The sequence below is a fragment of the Podarcis cretensis genome (assembly GCF_951804945.1).
Source record: "Podarcis cretensis genome assembly, chromosome: 8".
In the NCBI taxonomy this organism is placed as follows: domain Eukaryota; kingdom Metazoa; phylum Chordata; class Lepidosauria; order Squamata; family Lacertidae; genus Podarcis; species Podarcis cretensis.
The window spans coordinates 61,962,653-61,983,758 of NC_137177.1; the positions used below are offsets into that span (position 1 = coordinate 61,962,653).

General features: G+C 43.8%; 1 protein-coding gene across 1 annotated transcript; it reads right to left on the reverse strand.

The window, feature by feature from the left end:
* Positions 1–5,117: 5,117 nt before the first annotated feature.
* On the reverse strand, positions 5,118–11,029 carry UQCRFS1 (ubiquinol-cytochrome c reductase, Rieske iron-sulfur polypeptide 1). The gene is made up of 2 exons (XM_079988927.1): positions 10,748–11,029; positions 5,118–5,916 (listed from the first exon to the last, which is right to left on the reverse strand). Exons 1-2 carry the CDS (start codon positions 10,956–10,958, stop codon positions 5,306–5,308), a joined length of 822 nt encoding a protein of 273 aa, XP_079845053.1. The 5' UTR covers positions 10,959–11,029; the 3' UTR covers positions 5,118–5,305.
* Between the last annotated feature and the right edge of the window lie 10,077 nt (positions 11,030–21,106).

The following is a 21,106-nucleotide window of genomic DNA, read 5'->3' on the forward strand; positions in this document are numbered from 1 at the left end:
TCAGCTTCATTGGATGTCCACTAGTTTTAGCATCATGAGACGGGACTTTTCTCTGCTCACTTTCTCCATGCCATGCATAGTTGTATAAACGTCTCTTGTGTTGCCTCTTACTCTCCTTTTCTCTAAACTAAAAGGTCCAGAACACTGAAATCTTTCCTCATAGAGGAGTCACTCCACTGCTTGATCATTTGCGGAGTCCAGAGACAGCAAACCTTTGGTCCTCCAGAATTGTTGGGCTCCAACTCCCATCAGTCCCATCAGCACAGCCAATGGTTGGGGGGTGATGGGAGTTGGAATCTAGAAGAAAGTGTGGAATCTAATAGCATGTAGAAGACAAGAAGATCCCATGGTCTGAAAGTTGCCTTTCAGCATCTCTCTCTACAGGTTTCCACTGCATGTGTTCTGGGCATCGTGGCTGCCTTATCACAGTCCTCCACAGCTTGGAGCTTCTTGGGAAGAGCAAAGTCATAGTGCCTGAAGTCCAAAGAGGACAGGGAACAGACAGGCTAGAAGGCCGTCCTCCTCTCCCTATAGGAGGCATTACAAGATTTTCTCTGGCCAACACAGGCCAAACAATGAAGCCTTTGAACTCCTCCAATAAGGCATGTTGTGCATTGCACGAAGCAAGAATAGAAATGTATGAATGTCAAGGATGGTGGATCTGAGATCCTTATACCATATCAGATTACTGGGCTATCCAGCTCACTATTGTCTAAACCAGTGTTGCCCAAACTTGAGTCTCCAGCTGTTTTTGAACTACAGTGGCCATCATCCCTGACCACTGGTCTTGCTAGCTAGGGATAAAGGGAGTTGTAGTCCAAAAACAGTTGGAGACCCAAGTTTGGGAAACACTGGTCTAAACTAACAGGGAACAGCTCTTTAGGATTTCAGGAAAGGAGTCTCTTCCAGACCTACCTAGAGATGCTATTGGGGGCTGAGCTTGGGACCTTCTGCACACAAAACATTTGCTCTGCCATTGAGCTATGGCCTTTACTCAAGACAGTGGGTGGGCAGCCGTACTTGCAGTTACCCCCTATCAAACCCCACTCACAGGTACAAAAAGTAAGAACTCAAGCCTGCACAGGTTTTCCCTGTCAAAACATGGCCTCAACTGGGTTCAGTCTTGTGCACTGCAGCGCCTGGGCTCTTTATCAGGTAGGAGAAATTGGATGCATACCGAAAGTGGCTAGGCAAGGCCTCTTTGAAGGGAGATCAAAGCAGCACCAATGACTCTTAAAATAGCACTGTGCATGATTCTAAGGCCTCAATTGCTTTCTTCAAGCTGTTAGAATTCTTTCTCCCACCCCTCCAGTCAATGCTGTTTCAATGATAACACATCTAACACAACATGCTCAGACATCCAGAGATAGATCACTTGCATATTTCATGACAGAGACTTTGTGCCGACATTTTGATGAGTGGTTTGGCTAAACTCTCTCTCTCTTTTACAGTCTGGGCTCTGACTTTAATGGCGTCTTGGACTGTGTTGCGGAGAGGCCCCTATCCATTGTCAGCCTGGGCTTTCACCAGGTGCTGCTGCCATCTGGGTCCTCAGCCCTGCTATCATTTCATCTCCTTTATATAACTTAATTGTCTGTATCTTGGTAATGTAACAGTTAGCAGAGCATTCTTCTGCAGGCCAGTTAATAAAAATGGGAAATGATTCACATTAGCAGCTCACTAAATGTGCAATGGCAAGTACTTTGCTTTTCATCAACCTGTTTTGATCTGCTATCATTATGGCAGGCTCTCAAATGGACCAAAAGAACATCATAAGAGCCTGCTGAATCAGGCCAACAGCCCACCATCCTGTACTTCCAGTGGTCCATCAGATGCCCCAGTTGGAAGCCTGTAAGCAGGACCTGAGCACAAGAGCAGCTCCCCTCCTGCGGCTTCCAGCAATTGGTGTGCAGGAATATTACTGCCTCTGGCCAAGCATGCAGACAATAGCCTTCATTGCTAGTAGCCATCAGTAGCCTTTATCCTCCATGAATTTGTTCAATTCTCTTTGAAAGCTGTCCAAGATGAGTAGCTAGCTTCTAGAGGTAGGTAAGGATTCTGAGGATTTTTAAAATATGAAAACAATTAGATTTTAGAGGGTTCTTTTTTAATCAAACTCTGAGCATGGCAAAGGCTGCATCTTTATTATAAATATCATTTGAAGATAGGAGAACTCCAAGAAATGCACTTTACAGAATGTTGTTACAGGATAGCCAATCCCTTTTAATACCACCATAGTTCTCAAAGTTTCATGGCAGAGTAGGGGAGGAACAGTTAAATGGCGTTTAGATTTCTGGCATTAAGAGCCATTCCAAATCTCCTTGTAGTCTACTTAAAAACAACCATAAAAGAACTTAATGTCAATGGATTTGCCTCATGCCTTAAGCACATACCGTAAGCTGGAACGAATGCAAAGGAAGGTGACCAAGATGATAAAGCATCTGGAAAACGAGCCTTATGAGGAATGGTTGGGGGAATTGGGTAAGTGTAGCCAGAAGCAAGTCTTCAAATATCGGAAGGGCTGTTACATGGAAGATGGAGCAAGCTTGTTTTCTGCTGCTCCAGAAGATAGGACCTGGACCAATGGATTCAAATGACAAGGAAAGAGATTCCAACTAAACATTAGGAAGAACTTGCTGACATTAAGACTTGTTTGACAGTGGGCTCCCTCAGAAGGCGATGGGCTCTCCTTAATTGGAGGTTTTTAAACATAGGGATGATGGACAACAGTCAAATAATCTTTAGCTGCGATGCCTGCATTGCTGGGGATTGGACTACATGAGGTTTTGGGTCCCTTCCAACTCTACAAGTCTATGATTCTCTGATCCACCAGAGCATTCTATCACCAATGAACAATTTTTAAAATCCAGTTAATGCAAAAGAAAGAAAGAAAAGTAGCATGTCAACCTAGATGCAAGCAGCCACAATACATTTTGGCCTAAAATAATTATACTAAGCAGCTGCTAAAGGATTAGTCTTTTCAAGATTTTGCAGAATTCTTGTGCAAAATACAGAATTGTGTTCTGTATTTTACCTACTTCACCTTACCCACAAAGGTCCGTATAGTTAAAGCCATGGTTTTCCCAGTAGTGATGTATGGAAGTGAGAGCTGGACCATAAAGAAGGCTGATCGCCGAAGAATTGGTGCTTTTGAATTATGGTGCTGGAGGAGACTCTTGAGAGTCCCATGGACTGCAAGAAGATCAAACGTATCCATTCTTAAGGAAATCAGCCCTGAGTGCTCACTGGAAGGACAGATCGTAAAGCTGAGGCTCCAATACTTTGGCCACCTCATGAGAAGAGAAGACTCCCTGGAAAAGACCCTGATGCTGGGAAAGATTGAGGGCTCAAGGAGAAGGGGACGACAGAGGACGAGATGGTTGGACAGTGTTGTCGAAGCTACCAGCATGAGTTTGAGCAAACTGTGGGAGACAGTGGAATTAAATTAATCTGTCCTTCTGTTCATTTTCATGGCACAATTTTGCAGAAACAAGCAAGTGGCATGGTTTGTCATGGACTGTTTTGTTGTAGCTTACTTCCAACCAAACCTTGTCTTTCTAGAGTAATGCCAATGCTTGACACTCTGCCCAAGTGGTGCTTTTGGGGCAGACATATTATTAGCCTGCATATTTCTCAAATATTTCTAACACCTATTTATATTATGTGTTAACACCTTACGGGGGGGGGGGTCACACCTCAACATTCCATGTATCATTGTTATTGGCTGGTAGAACAGACTGGGTGACAGAAAAAACAAAGTGCAGAAATGTTCACAGACACCATGCACATTAGGGAAGCCTACAGGAGATCAAAGAGTTGCTTTGGGAAGTACAGTGTAGCTGGGACATCAGTGCATTTTGTATTTAAGTTGCATTTTATGTATCCTAGTATTCTGACTGACCGCTTTGCTGACCGTATACATCATTTGTAAGCTGGAATAAAGCTGAAAAAACAAATGCAAACTTTTACTTTCATGTGTCAGACTCAATGCCTTTAATGTCGTGTAAGAAGTTCAGTGCTTGGAGGAAAAGGGTTGTAGTTGTTACATCTCTATTTCCCGGTGGGGTGCGGTGGGGAGGGAATCAATCAGTGAGTCTTCAAAAGAGAAGGAACAATTCTCTAACAAAATAAAATATATATTTGCAGGATAAGGCATTTCTGTGCTCAGAAACTGCTGCCTCATTTTAATTCAAAGGTTCCTGGACAAAGACCAGATTTACTTTCAGATTTGGCTGATTCATTAACACACAAATCTAGAAAGTATGATCACAATCCAAAGGGCTGACATAATTTTTTATTTTTTAAAATAATAACACCACCACTACCACTCACGTTTGGCTAGCTTTCGAACTGCATGGTATATTTTGAAACTTACAGTGATGCATTGACCAGATGTTACTCCACATCTTTTCATTCTATTTCTCCAACATAAATGTGGAAGAGTAACTGATCACTGATCTCCATCTACAACCAGGGATGGGAGTCCTGTAGCTCTCAAACAATTGCTTGACCTCCAACTCCCATCTGCCCCAGTCAGCATGGCCAATTAGATCTACAGGAACTAGGGATAGTACTGCAATGATGGGAGCCCAGTGTGTCCCATAATCACCCATGAGTGGCATATCAATCAGAGTCCATTATCTTACCATGGTAAAGTGACTGAGAAAGGCCCTAGCTGTTTATTTGATAACAACAGAAGATGGCTGGGCTCTTTTATTTCTTCAGTCAAGGTGAGGGGCCTAAGCTCTCCAAATGCATCCAGGAGGCTAAAGATGTCAGAGCACAAGGTCAATAAATTGTATTTGTCATCATATAGCAGCTAGTGCAAGTGCAACCTCCACCAGAGGCACACAATGATGGAAGGCATTAGAAGCTTATTTCTGCTATAGTTTTAAAACAACCCAACAAGCTCATGAGATTCTCAGTATGAGTCCAAGGATGGCTAGGCCTACTCACACATAAAGCAAAAACTCCTGCGCAAACTGGCCCATCAAAACCTCAGTTGTCTGGTTCATAGCTTTTCATCCAAAAAGGTTACTATTTTTTTATTAAGAAGTATTGCTTTTCTCTTAGAAAACATTCAATTGCTTTACTAATTATAGACAAGCTACACATCATTATGGGAAAGCACTTTAATCCTTTATTAAAACTGACCAAGTACACAAACAATCAGATCTGAACAGTGACTTGGGACAGTTAGCCATACTTTCCACTCAACTTTTTGTTTTTTTTAAATACATTACATGAACACCAGCCTCGTTCCTCTGCATACATACAGGAAATAAAGAGCCAGGCATCCATAAATTTAACCCACAATAACTAAATCTTCCGAAGGGAATTCATAGTAGGGAACCTCGAGATTTAATGGAGCTGGACCTTTACGGATTCTGCCAGAAGCATCGTAATGCGACCCGTGGCAGGGGCAATAATAGCCACCAAATTCCCCAGCATTTGAAATGGGTACGCAGCCAAGATGGGTGCAAACACCGATCAGGATGATCCACTCAGGTTTCTTTACTCGGTCTAAATCATGCTGGGGGTCTCTTAAATCAGTCAAAGATACTGCAGCTTCTTGCTCAATCTCTTTTGCGGTTCTGTGACGCACAAAGAGAGGCTTCCCTCTCCACTTGAAAGTCATATTCTTGCCTTCAGGAATATCGGAGAGCTTGATCTCAATCTTCGACAATGCCAACACATCAGCAGAAGCACTCATGCTGCTGACGAACTGAGTGACAGCATTCTTAGCAGCATATGCTGTCGCCACACAGGTTGTTGCTGTCATAAAGTAGGAGAAGACTTTCCTGGATTCACTGCTCTCTTGGGATGATTTTGCAGCATCTGTTACATCATGACGACGGTAGTCAGAGAAGTCAGGCACAGCGACATCATTGTGGACGTAACGAATGCTAGCAGGAGCTGCAAAAGAATGGAGAAAACCAATTACTGTTTTTTAAAAAATTACAGGACATTATACTGGTACCAGATTGACTCCATACAATTTATATTTTTGGTACTACACTAGCTATCATGAACATTTAACTATTGATTTTCATACACGTTCCATACAAGAACTAAATCACCTTATGGAGGTGCAGGCATTCCATTTATTTCTTCCTGCAATTATACATGAAAATCTATTATCTCCTGGCTGGGAAGCCTATAAATTGTCATCAAATGATAGTAAATACCAGAAAAGAACACAAATATGATTACAGTGGTACCTTGGGTTACATACGCTTCAGGTTACAGACTCTGCTAATCCAGAAATAGTGCTTCAGGTTAAGAACTTTGCTTCAGGATGAGAATAGAAATCGTGCTCTGGTGGCGCGGCAGCAGCCAGAGGCCCCATTAACTAAAGTGTTGCTTCAGGTTAAGAACAGTTTCAGGTTAAGTACGGACCTCCAGAACGAATTAAGTACTTAACCTGAGGTACCACTGTATATTGGAGTAAGGGGGAGAAATCTGGTGTGTTTTGTATGCTGTAAAGAAATCCCTAATATTCCAAAGTGTTTTGTTAAACCCACTCCAGTAGCCCTTTATAGGGTTGCTATATGTCCTCTTTTTCACGAGTATGTAAAATGAGTGTCGTCATAGCGATTCATAATTAAAAGTAGAAGTCAGCAAATGTGTTCTCTTTTTTGCTCTTCAAAATATGGCAACCTTAGAACTTGATTAAATTTTAAAAGACACTTTTAATTGACAAATTTAGAAGATTTCTCTACATTTTATGGGGAATTCTATGCCCTAATCTACAAACCAGTTAAACCAAAGTACAGTGGTGCCTCGCAAGACGAAAAGAATCGGTTCCGCGAGTCTCTTCGTCTAGCGGTTTTTTCGTCTTGCGAAGCAAGCCCATTGACGGCTTAGCGGCTTAGCGCTATTAGCGGCTTTTAACAGCTTACCGGATAAGTGGCTTAGAAAAAGGGGGGAAGGATAAAACCCTGCAGGAACTCGCAAGACATTTTCGTCTTGCGAAGCAAGCCCATAGGAAATTCGTTTTGCGAAGCACCTCCAAAACGGAAAACTCTTTCGTCTAGTGAGTTTTCCGTCTTGCGAGGCATTCGTCTTGCGGGGCACCACTGTACCTTGATTTACATCTAGCCAAGCAAACAAGTGAACTTATGCTGGCATCATTAGCTACATTGTAGCCTATGAAATTACATCTAAAGTTTAGAGTAGGATTACTATCTCTTTTAGATGCAGTAATATTAGTGGGTTTTTTTGAAAACTTTGAATTAGAAAGCTTCCAAATGCAAACTGACTCAAATTCAATTTTGTATGCTTGACATACTTGGTAAATCAAACTGGATAGTTGATTTCATGTCGCTTATGAAAATATTACCAACTCTTTCCAGTTGCAGGAATTAGTTAAGCTAAAATATCTGATTGGGGGGGGGGGGATCACTTAGCATAACTCTGTCAAATCCAAAGGAGTATTTGGAAAATTATTTTTACTAGAGTATATGTAACTGTTTTAAGACACAACAGCTCAATACCATCCACCTTCATTAAGTTATTTTTTAAGAAATGAGGGTACTTCATAAAAATGCAACTTCGTAAGAATGCAAGTGCAAGTTTTATTTTTTGACTTAAGGGCAATAACACTAAGGGCTTCAGGAATCAAGCTCAAGGTAATTAGGATCTCTTGGGACATTGTGCAGAGATTACAATAAGTGTTTGCAACAAGCTTGAACTAATGAAGGGATAAGAGCATCTCTTTATAATAAGATTTTTTTTAAAGACTGCTTCCTTAGAAATTAAATGAAGGTTGTGTTAAGATTTTCAGGACAAGCTAATACACACTTAATTTCAAGGTCTAAAGTTAAACAGAAGACTATTTGCATCCAATAAAAAGCTAATGAAGCAACACAATTTTTTAAAGAAAGTTTAAACTATTTCTGCAATTCCCTCTAGTAGCATATTATCCTTCCCTTTATACTTGGCCCATAATACACGGGATATTTACATTTTAACCTTGTAGCAAATAACCCAAACTGGGTCTACGCTGAAAATACTGTTATCAGATTTTTTTTTATAACTGCCATGACTTCCAAGCAGTCCCACAACTTAGCACCTGCCCTTTTATAAACTAGAACTCACTTTATTTGCTGGCTAATAGGTATCAGTTGATCACATTTAATAGGCCTCCACTGACCCATTGGCTGCTGCTTCATTTTGTACTGTAATTTTACTAAACACCACCTTGTGATTTCAAGTGAAAGACAATTGGTAAGGCTCATCTGACACACACATGAAACCAAACCTTTAGTGTCATCAGCCCAGTCCCTTGAAAAGAAATTCAGCAGCCACCTTCTGTTTTAACCTTTAAACATCTGCTGAAAGCTTTTCTTTCCTGCCAAGATTATGTAGTCAATTAAGAAAACATCTTTCTGCAATAATTGATAATCTTTTTAAATATCTACTTGCTTTTATTGTACATATGTATTACTGTTGTAAAGTGCTTTGACTTTTTAAATGAAACAGTGGTATATAAATATTTTAATCAATGAATATGTTAAATAAATAAAATATTTTAAATAACTAAAATAAACATTTTAAACACATAAAACAATAAACTAGAAAACTACCAGTTGGAAACAAGCAACTGGGGCAGTGTGTGTACTGTTTCCTCAAGTACTGCTGGCTGGAGAGTGTTACAAAGAGGATACTGGACTAGAAATGATGCTCTCTGATCCAGCAGGGCTCTTCTATACAAAAAGTCAACCTCCAACATTCCACCCCACTCCCATTTTTCAATTTGGGAAAAGGAACAAATTCAGCCTATATACAAACAGCATCCCCAAGTATAGCTCTTACTTCCTATTATGCAAGTGAAAGGTTAGTTTTTCAAGAGGAGTGAAAAGCGAAGGGCTGAACTTAGTGATCCTGCAACAGTGAGAACAAAGACTATCCCCTGGTGATATGAGATGAAGAACCAGCTAACAGGGAACCTGTGGGGTGGCAAGCATTATGCTGGGGCAACAGATAAACACAGATACAATCCTTACACTATACAAGTCTAACCCCTTCCAACTCCCATTTTAGGAATAATTCTTAATATGGTAAATCTTTCTCTGGACTGCACCTCTGAGGCTGCAGGTAAAAACTTGTGTGATTTAATACTCCTTCCAAAGAAAACACTTGTACTGAGTCAGACTTTTGCTCTATCTCACTCAGTGGTAGTAGCCCTACACCTAAAAATGTCCCTTCCCCATATTGATTTCTTACTAATACCTAAGGTTTTGGTAGAGGGTTTGGTTGTGTCTTTTTGCCAGGGTGGGGATAGTCAATCATGCAAGCTCCATTATGCAGTCTTGGAGTAGTACAAGCCAGAAAATAATGCTCCATGTACGAATATTCCCCACAAACAGGAAACCAAGGTAGAAGGCTACAACCAAGCCTGCATGCAGGGACTTCTGTTCTGTTCTGTACAAAGGAACATTCAATAATGTGAGCCTCCATCTTCAGCATGACAGCCCCAATGAAGCAAATAATAAATCCCTGCGTAAAGAAAACTCACACTTTTTATTACAGATATCTCAACTTCCCCCCACAGCAACTCATTTCATTCTCACAACAACCCTGCAAAGTAGGTTAGATTGAGAGACAGAAACTCTAGAGAACAGCTGTCAACCAAGTATAGACAACACCAAACCAGAGGGACCCAGTCTGACTCTGTATAACGCAGTTTACGTTGACTTGTCCAATGTCACTTGACAGGTGTGTGAAGATATGAACCTGGGCCTCCCCAGTCGTAGCCCAACACTCGAAGCCAAACTGGTGCCATTTAGATATTTTGACCCACAACCCACACTAGCATGACTATCAAGCAAAGGATGGTAGTCCAAAAAACATTTGGATAGCACCAGGTTTAGGGGACTGCTACTCTAATGACTGCACAGCACCAACTTTGTCAGGAAGGCGATCTGGCCAATCCCTGCCATACTAGTTTTGCATATTAAGTTTGAGGTGGCACAGTTCAGACACAGCACCACTCCATTCAGGAAGTTCTCCCTCAGTATAGAAAGCCAGGAGAAGCCTGACTTGTGTGCGGGGAAACTGTTTAGTACACCGCAGCATCTGAATCAAGTGAGCACCCTTCAGCCTAAAGGTGTGTGAGAGCCAGCGTGGCGTAGTGGTCAGAGCAGCCTTTCTCAACCTTGGGTCCCCAGATGTCGTTGCACTACAACTCACATCATCTCACCACTGGACCTACTAGGTGGGGAAAACGGGAGTTGTAGTCCAACAACACATGAGGGCCCAAGGTTGAGAAAGTCTGGGTTAAAGTATTGGACTAGGACCTGGGCAAGAAGGGTTCAAATCCCCCCTCAGCAAATGGAATTTGCGGGGTGACCTTGAGCCAGTCACCACCTCTCAGCCTAGACTACCTCACAAGGTTGTGCTGGGGATAAAACGTGGAAGGAAGAGAACCACATACACCCCACTGATCTCCTGGGCGGGGGAGAGTGGGATATAAATGTAAACAATGACTCAATGAAGCGGGGCAGCCCTCTACCCGACACTGCATGCCCACTACTATGATGCACGACGGGCGTTTTGCTGTCACCTTCCCTAGTCTTCATGAAGCCCTGAGGGGACACAGAAAACGCCTCTGAGCCACCCTGGAAACCTCGGTAAATGAAGCGGGAGAGGGACGGAGGGGAGGCAGAGAGAAAGCGAAGCGACCCCATACCCCGCCCTGCTCAAGCAGCGCCGACGGCCCCCCGCCCTCCTTCCCCGCCCGCACCATTGAGGCTGGCGGTGGCGACGAGCCCCCCACGGGCGGCCTGGCCTTGCAGCGACTCCCGGCACAGCAGAGGCCGCTTCGGGTCCAGCGGCAGCTTCGAGGCCGCCGGAGCCAACCCGGTCGCCAGGGGCTTCAGCGGGCCCGGGACGGCGTGGGCGGCGGCCGAGAGGTAAGGGGCCAACGGGCCGGAGCGGGCAGCCACGGACAACATGGCGACGGCGGAGTCAACTTCTCCTCTCTCTTTCCCCTCCGGCCGGTCACCTTCGCGTCCGACGTCAAGGCTGTGCGACGCGCACACGCGATGACGGCAGACGCCGGTAGAAGGAGCGGCGCAGGCGCGCTAGAGGAATTTACCCTTCCCTCTCCTATCCGGAGAGAAAGAGGGCGAACGGAGAGGCGTGGCTGGAGCGGTGACGAGAAGGCCAAGGGGCGTGGTCGTAGAGGAGTTGGAGTCTCTGTCGCCGCCTTCGTCATTGCGTGCATGATAGAGAATGGGGTAAGAAATTTGAGCTGCGCCTGCGCAGGCGACCCTAGTCGGGCGTGGGGGGGGAACTTGTGTTTCTTCTCTCTCTAAATACTTTTTACTAAATTTTAATAAAAACAACTTTTTATAAATAGCAATGCTGATAAAATGATTAATAATATTAACAGGGGGAATGAAATGAAATTGGTGGTGGTGTTTTTTAAGGGTGAATTGTCACAATTGCCTATAAGGAAGTTTGTTTATATACTGCTTGTTCGCTCCAATGGGCTCAAGGTAGCATGTTTAATTGCCACAACAACCCTGTGAGGTAGGCTAGGCTGAGAAGCCGAGTGATGGGCACAAGGTCACACGCAGGGAGCTTCTTGGCCAGTTGCAGGGGAATTTCAACCCTCCTCTCTCCCAGATCCTCGTCTGGTACAGGATGCAGCCATACAATTTCCTGAGTTGGTAATAAACCATACCAAGAGGGAAAGGGTGTGTGGCTTACAATTGCAAGGGCTGAATTAATACTATGTGTGTACTTAATGTTGTTGTTGTTTAGTCGTTTAGTCGTATCCGACTCTTTGTGACCCCATGGACCAGAGCACGCCAGGCACTCCTTTCTTCCACTGCCTCCCACAGTTTGGTCAAACTCATGCTGGTAGCTTCGAGAACACTGTCCAACCATCTCGTCCTCTGTCGTCCCCTTCTCCTTGTGCCCTCAATCTTTCCCAGCATCAGGGTCTTTTCCAGGGAGTCTTCTCTTCTCATGAGGTGGCCAAAGTATTGGAGTCTCAGCTTCACGATCTGTCCTTCCAGTGAGCTCTGAGGGCTGATTTCCTTAAGAATGGATACGTTTGATCTTCTTGCAGTCCATGGGACTCCCAAGAGTCTCCTCCAGACCATAGTTCAAAAGCATAAATTCTTCGGCGATCAGCCTTCTTTTTGGTCCAGCTTTCGCTTGGTGTTGTGTATCATAGTCATGCAAAGCAGCAAGGCCAAAGGGGAGACTTCACTGGAGCATGTGCTCACCAGTGATGGGCGTGCAGAAATGCATCTGAGGGTGCAATGAATTTCCTTCACTAAGGCAATCACATAGAAGTACAGAGCCTTGGTATACTTCTTGCTTGGTATTCCAAGGAAGAAAATATTCCAGCATAACTATTTTATCGGTCAAACCTGTAATGATATGGAAAACTAGTTGTCCAGATACTTGAATGTTTCCATTGCAGTTGGTTCAGCTGTATTTTAAGACCTCAAACAACTTTATCCTAATAAAGTAATAAATCTCCCCTGTTTAATATAACATTTTTATTTCCTCCAGGCATACTCTTTTCCCCAAAACAATCATTTAAAAAATCCCTTACTTATCTCCCTCCCACTACCTCTCTAGCTCTTAAGATGCCACTTTCAAGTAAAGGAAAAGGTCAGTGATAATTTTCCAATATATCATAAGAAAAATAGTTGTAAATCATGCATTGTACACCATGTTCAACAGCGCTCTCTTTTACAATACATTAGTTCTGCTTGTCGCCATCATCTGATTCTCTCCCACCCCCACCTCAGTTTTTTTCCTGTATTGCTCATGTTCTTTTTGGATCCCGTTAGAGGTCAAACAATTGCTGAGAAATTCATTCTCATCATTGAAGATTAGCAGGGCACACAAATGCTTCTGCTGCAGTTATCATTGAAAATAAAATCTCTAGCCCCAGTACCACTCTACATGCATGCAGCAGCCGACTGGCTACTTCCCATGTCTCCAAACTATTGTTCCGTGGGGAAACAAGGAGAGTGAAATTCCATCCCACTTAGTGCTGTAGGGACTGCCCTATATATTTCTTTATTTCCTTATGTTGTTATCCTGCCCTTTCTTTAAGGAGCTCGTGACAGCGCCCCTGGTTTGGCCAGGAGAGAGAGGGTGACTGGTTCAAGGACCTCAAGGGTTCGAGCCTCACTGGTTTCATAGTCAAAAACACATTTACCACATTGTGGCCATGTTCACACCATACTTTTAAGACATTATGATACCACTGTAAACAGTCAGAACTTTGCCCAAAGAATTCTGGTCCAGGTGGCGCTGTGGGTTAAAGCCTTAGCGCCTAGGGCTTGCCGATCGAAAGGTCGGCGGTTCGAATCCCTGCGGCGGGGTGCGCTCCCGCTGCTCGGTCCCAGCGCCTGCCAACCTAGCAGTTCGAAAGCACCTCCGGGTGCAAGTAGATAAATAGGGACCGCTTACCAGCGGGAAGGTAAACGGCGTTTCCGTGTGCGGCTCTGGCTCGCCAGAGCAGCAATGTCACGCTGGCCACGTGACCCGGAAGTGTCTCCGGACAGCGCTGGCCCCTGGCCTCTTAAGTGAGATGGGCGCACAACCCCAGAGTCTGTCAAGACTGGCCCGTACGGGCAGGGGTACCTTTACCTTTACCTTTACCTTTTATTCCCCTCACAATCCCCAGAACGGTTTAATAATCAATACTTCCTCACAAGGAACTTGGGATATTGTAAAGGGGGGTTTGAACTGGTGTTGTAGTCAAGGACACGGTGGTAACATTCACACCATATGCTTAAAACACTATGATATCGCTTTAAATAGTCATAGCTCCCCCAAAGAGTTCTAGCAGATGTAATTTGTAAGAATTGTAAGGAGACCCTTTGTTAAAAAACAAACAAACAAACAAACAGAAGCTTTTGGGGGGAATTATGGGATCAGAGTTACTTAAACAATATAGAAATTTATTTATGCATGCAACTACTGCTGCAAGAATGACATTCGCCCAAAAATGGAAAGAAGTCCCGATGAAAGAAGAATGGCTACGGAAATGGATGGATTATGCAGAAATTCCGAAACTTACCGAAAGAATAAGTAATCAAGACAACAAACTTTTAATTAAGGAATGGAAATCCTTTATTGATAATTTACAAACAAACTATACAAATTAAGACATTAGCAGGATTATTGTAAAAACTTGCAGTTTCTAAAACATATATGAAATAGAAGAGGAGAAGAATAAATAGTTAATTGGGATATTCAGAAGAAAGAAAAAGGGTAAATTCATGGAATCTCTGAAAGCGGAGAGAGAAGTCAAGATTTGATATGTGAGAATTGTTTGTTTTTGTTGTTGAAATGATTACTTGTTATAAATGAAAATTATAAATAAAATTATTTTTAAAAAAGAATTGTTATGAGACCCCTCTTCAACTCCCAAAACTGTGATTCCCAGAGTGGTTTAACAATCAATTCCCGTTCCCGGAGTACTTTGAATTTCACTTGTTCAATAGGACTTCATTCCTCTTCTTCCGCTGCACCCCCCCTGAATCTGTTCTAGGGGTTCCCAAGATCCTCCAGAGCAGATTTGGGGAGGGTGTGGAGCAGAGATGTGGGGTAGGAGGGGGGGGGCAAGGACCCATTCCACTGATGGGACTTGTTACAATTGGATACCAACCCTAAAAACAAGCCAGACTCCACTCTCTGCCTGATTGCCGCCCTACCGTCCCCCAGATTTCATCCTTGAGAACTGCATTTGCCGCCATCAACAATTAGAACATACTAGGATTGCGAGGCATTGATATCTTAGTTAATTCACAGACTAAGGCTTCGCTGAGCAGCGGCCTATGATAATTAAACAATATATCCTATAGCGAGGTGTGTGCTGCTGATTAATAAATTACTTGATCCCCAGGTACGGAGAGTATGGCTCCAATCGATATCGTTGCCTAAAAGCTGCCGCTTAGAAATAGTGTAATAAAATGTAAATGAAATGCACTGGGATTTGCTGGTTTTAATTAAAGGGAATGATTAATTGATCATTCAAATCGTATTGATCTACAGCTTTTTTTAATTCTGAGCAATTTAATTTGTCAAATATAAGCTTGGATAACTGATGATTTGTACTCCTAAAAGCTGGAGCCTTTTAGCTGAGCGGCACTGGAAACAGTCTTGCAGTGGGCCTGGGAGAGGTTGGATCCAGGCCGCTCGGGATGCTGGTTTTATGGGACAGTCTGGGGATAAAGATACTTGCTGTACTGCTGATCTTCTTTTGTGTATTTCATTTTTATCGTTGCACCTGTTACCGGCTCAAACATAGACCTGGAACAAAGAGCACCTGGCGTTTATATAGTGACTAATAAAAGACCCACATTTATGATGGGTGGCGTGTATGTGGAGGGAAAGCATATAGATTTGTCAAGAGGACCTCCCAGGGGCACAGAGTATCCTGCTGCACTCTGTGCATGGAGAGAGGCCATAGTCACACCTTGCAGTTAAAGTGTTATGATGCCACTTTAAACAGTCATGGCTTCCCAGAATGACTCCTGGGAGCTGCAGTTTGTTAAGGGGTGCTGAAAGTTGTTAGCTTTTCCCCCTGCAAAGCTACAGTTCTCAGAATTACAGGGAACTCTGTGGGTTAAACCACAGAGCCTAGAGCTTGCTGAGCAGAAGGTCGGCAGTTCGAATCCCCACGACGGAGTGAGCTCCCGTTGCTCGGTCCCTGCTCCTGCCAACCTAGCAGTTCGAAAGCACTTCAAAGTGCAAGTAGATAAATAGGTACCGCTCCAGCAGGAAGGTAAACAGCGTTTCCGTGCGCTGCTCTGGTTCGCCAGAAGCTGCTTAGTCATGCTGGCCACATGACCCGGAAGCTGTACGCCAGCTCCCTCGGCCAATAAAGCGAGATGAGCGCCGCAAACCCAGAGTTGGCCACGACTGGACCTAATGGTCAGGGGTCCCTTTACCTTTTTACTTAACAGGGAATATATTGTTAAACCACTCTGGGAACCGTAGCTCTGTGAGGAGGAAGAGGGGTCTCCAAGCAACTGCCAGCACACTTAACAAACTACAGTTTCCAGGATTCCTTGGGGAAAGCCATGACTGTTGAAAGTGGTATCCTAGTCTTCTAAATGTATGGTGTGAACCCGTCTGTATTTTCACCGGAGAAATGCTGGAGAGTCTGGAATAAGCCAACCCCTATTTTCATCAGAGAAATGTTGAAGTGTATGCTGCAGTGAGGTGTAGATTCTGAGCTGGAAAACAGTTGCTTTGAGCTTCTTTCCAGCTTCCCCCTCTCCCCCCTCCCCAAAGAAAGAGAGAGAAACCAGTTCTAAAAATTGTCAACTGCTAATGTCTGCTGTAGTTTCAGAACTGGAATTCCTTCTTCAGGAGGAATCTAGAGTTACAGTGGTACCTCAGGTTACATACGCTTCAAGTTACTTATGCTTCAGGTTACAGACTCCGCTAACCCAGAAATATTACCTTGGGTTAAGAACTTTCCTTCAGGATGAGAACAGAAATTGTGCAGCGGCGGCGCGGCGGCAGCAGGAGGCCCCATTAGCTAAAGTGGTGCTTCAGGTTAAGAACAGTTTCAGGTTAAGAACAGACCTCCAGAACGAATTAAGTACTTAACCCGAGGTACCACTGCAATTAAAAATGTAAATTTCCTCTGTTGGGAAAAGTGCATCACTTTTTCCATTCTGTTCTCCTATCATTTCCCCTATCTGATGCTGCTGTTTCAGCACCACTGTGGTTTGCTACCACCAAACCCCCTTTCCATTATGCATCATCTTCCTGGGTTAATCACACAGGCAACCCTCAGCCAGTTAGCATCACGTAGGCATGATGTCACAAACCGGATACAGCCAATTGATGTCTGATGCAATATGCTCTGAACCAGGATTGGTGAATCTGCAGGACTGGTGAATCTGTTGTTGGGCTCCAACCGCCATTGCCCCTAGCTGGCATGGCCAGTAGGCAGGGATGATGGGAGCTGTAGTCCTGCAAAATCTGGTAGTTCACAGGTTTCACAACACAGGTGTGCACTGAGTAGAAGCGGCTCCCCATAAGGGGTTTCAGAAAGCAGTGTTTCCCAACACTCCCCAGTCCTGATATAAATCAAATAATAAATAAGAATGTACTCCTTGCAAAACTAAGTTGCCACATTTTGGCTGGGTCTTTCAAGACAGTTCTGCAAAGGTTAAGCTTTGCCAAACAGTTTGTTTCTTTTAAAAAGTAAAAGAAAAAGTTCTAAGCTGGTGAAAAGAGATAAAGCTGAATCGCTGACAGGAAGCCAGGGGAAAAGAAGGCATGCATCAATGAAGTTCTTTACAAATTGGAACCGTGGTCTCCTATCTACCTGAGCCCGGAGATCCAACTTCAAAAATGATTGTTGCGCCTTTTTAATGGAGTGTTAGCATTAGAAAAGTTCAAACTGCTTAAAGCAGCTGTCACCGAAAGCAAGTGAAAAGCTAATTTGCATGAATACAAACAACGCGAAAGGTATCAAAGTGAAGTGTTATGAATTAGTTGTGATACGTTTGCGATAATGACTTTGGCACTGGCAACCGTGCTGCACGTCCTCCCACCCCTCTCCCAGTTGTTGCTTCTGTCAGCTTTCATCCTTCCAAATATAATTTGTGGGGGTGGGAGTCTGGAAAGGTTAATTGAGCCAGACAATTAAATCATGTCAAGAGGACCAGGCGTTTCGAAGCTGCGTGCCACAACAGCGCATTATGTCACACAGAATCCTGATTGTGTAAGATGGGCACAGACCTGGGAATGTGTGTTGGAGGAGTGTCACATGGGGAACCCTAGGCCTGCTAGGAGAAGGGGCAAATGTGGCCCTCAAGGCCTCCCTACCTGGCCCTTGGAATGCTTTCCAGGCCACACCCTCTGTCCTCAGGCCACATCCCTCCCTTGCCCCACTTTAACATCCTGAATGTTTTTGCCTGGCTGGAGTGTGTCCTTGAAGGCTGACCATGTCTCTTGCTTCCCTGGATAGTGGATGGAGGTGGTGTGTGTGTATAGCAACTAGGCAGGGCTTTTTTTCGGCCAGAACTCATCGGAGCTGAGTTCTGCCCCCTCTTTGGTGCATTCCAGCACCTCCTTGTAGTGCACTGGCTGCTGTATAGCGGCATGGCCTCCAGATCTTTGTTTCGGAGCCTATGGGCTGCATGCCACTCGTAGCTTTGTGTGGGAGGCTGTGGGGCAGCGACATTGTAATGCGTCCACAGCAATCCCGGCACCTCTTTCTCTAGAAAAAAAGGTTGCCAGTACCTCAAGGATCGCCTCTTCCCACATTAAACAGACCTTTGGCTTTTAACTGTCTCTTGTTTTCGTTTTGTTGCACAGGTGGCATGTTTTAATGTTCCTTTTTATGTTTTTAATATTTGTATGTGCTTGTCTTTTTTAAAAAAAAATAATCTATGTCGTTTTGAGTTGCCGGGGCAAATAAGTGGCTAATAAATTTAATTACAACAATATTGAACACAGATATAATTTACACTTGTTGTGCCACCCATCTTTGTTTCTGGTTCCACCAACCATGTGGACCTCAGAAGGTCCACCAGAAGGGAATGTGGCCTATAAAATGTTCCCCGCCTCTGATACTGATTTAAAACAAACAAACAAAAAAAATGATAGGGGTGTCATCCACTTGAAGAGAATTAGGACTGTTTTAATTTGCCTGACATTTTTAGAAGGTAAAATTAACATTCTTTGGTTTTCCGGGAGCAGTTTATGTGTTTTTAAAATAAAAAAAAATAGATTTACCAAGCTAAATGTTGTTCGATCACAAAAATAAGAGCAGATTTGAATTCCTCACACCCAAATACAGTATATATTTCTAAGACCTCTCACTGAAGTACAGTGGTACCTCGGGTTAAGAACTTAATTCATTCTGGAGGTCCGTTCTTAACCTGAAACTGTTCTTAACCTGAGGTACCACTTTAGCTAATGGGGCCTCCCACTGCCGCCGCACGATTGCTGTTCTCATCCTGAAGCAAAGTTCTTAACCTGAGGTAATATTTCTGGGTTAGCGGAGTCTGCAACCTGAAGCGTCTGTAACCTGAAGTGTCTGTAACCCGAGGTACCACTGTAATTTGCAAAAATTAAGTTCCACCTCCTAAAATGACACACTTTACTCTCCAGGATTTCAGCCACAGGGATCTCTCCCAGCCCTGCCTGGAGAATGAACCTGGGAACTTTTGCATGCAAAATGGATAGTCTTCAGGTCCTGGAAGTTTGGGATAAAAATGGAATAAATAACATCTCCTGGCACAGGTGTGGGAGCCATTTCAGAAGTCATTACATGTGAATCATTCCTCTGAATTCTTCCCAGTCAACATCAGCCTCCAGCAAACCTCCAAACAGCACTTTCAATCCTTTGGAGTTTAAAACCAAAGTTTTGGGGATTTGGTGATAAGAAAAATAAAACACTACTGGGGAAAAGGATACGTACCCTGTATGCACCTAGAGGCAGTTTGCTTATCAACAGCTCTCATATCATACTCCTCCGAGTGAGTTCCAGGGATCACCGAGGGAAACACTTAAAATAACTTTGGTGTATTGAGAGAGAAACCCTTTGTAGATAAGGCTGCATTTGATGCTCAAAGGAAGCAAGGAAGAGGAGTAGGTACTGAGAGGAGGAGTGAGTTCTCAGGTCCTCTTGTAACTCGGCCTAAGGATGTACAACTGAAACATCTCCTCCCCCCATCCCTTTGCAGTTGTTTCTCCTGCATTGGATTAAATGGCTCTTCCAGACTGGGGGGTTTCTGTAGATGCGTTCTGCAACATATCACTGACTGTTAGCTGATTGTAGCTCAGGGGTAGAAGGTGCCAGACTGAATCCCAGGCATCTCCAGGTAGGACTGAGAACTTTCCTTGCTTGTCTTCTTCTTTGGCGATCACTCGAAGCTGAATAAGATTGTCTTCCATGAGCACAGTCTTAACGGTGTGTCCTTAGGTGACTGTGGAGGCCAATTCTGGATCCACACCTCCTTCCACAGTGGGGACATAGGTTTCTGGGTGGAAGTTGACCATGGTGAGGGTTTGCCAAGCATGCCTTCCTCTTAGTTTTTTTTCTCCCTTTCGTCCTGAGTTCGAGTGTCTTCAAAGTCCATGACACCTTGGGTAAAGGCTGTTCTCCAATTGGAGCCCTCGCAGGCCAGTGTTTCCCAGTTGTCGTTGTTTATACTACATTTTTTAAGATTTGCATTGAGCAAGTCTTTAAACCTCTTTTGTTGACCACCAGCGTTACACTTTCCATTTTTAAATTTGGAATAGAGTGGTTGCTTTGGAAGACGATAATCAGGCGTCCGAGCAACATGACCAGTCCAATGAAGTTGATGTTGAAGAATCATTGCTTTGACGCTGGTGATTTTTGCTTCTTCCAGCACACTGACATTAGTGTAGATAGTACTGAGCAAATGAACCAGTGGTCTGATTCAGTAGAAGACTTCTTTCTATGCTCCTAAAATGAGATTCACCCATCTTTAGTCCAGCAGCACCTTGGCTTCCTCTGTCCCCACCCATGTGGACTGCTTGCTCCACATCTTCACTACCTGGGGAGTCACAGCCACTCTCCTATTGCAGAGGTGGGTGTGTTTGCAGTTCCCCTGGCACAGCCCAGATCTCGAAGAATTCAATCAAGACAAGCGATCCCCTACAAAAGAGGAAAGAACTCAAAAAGCATTTCCACGCAGGTGTTTTTGAAGAGTAAGTTACTTGAGTGTGAGTTAAAAGGAGAAGGAAATGAAAACCATTAAAATGGCACAAATATCACCAAGCCCAGCTACGGATCTTATCAAGCCTTCACAAGAATGGCCGGACGGACAAAAGATACAATAGGAGACGCACAAGACCTCATCATATTTAGAAGGGGGGGTGATCAGAACACTCACAAAAGCTGTCCAACCAAGCAAGAGCCAGAGGCAAGATAATAATTGCCTCAAGCAGCTTCAAAGATTGTTCAACCAGGCAGACACCAAAGGCTAAATAAAGTCGCCCCAAGCAGCATCAAAGACAGCTGTAAGAATGTCAATTGAAGAGTGAGAGGGGAAGGAATATGCTTTTTTTGAATCTTCCCACACTCTGAAAAATGCAAGTTCAGAGTTACTTTCTCTTAAGGACGCCT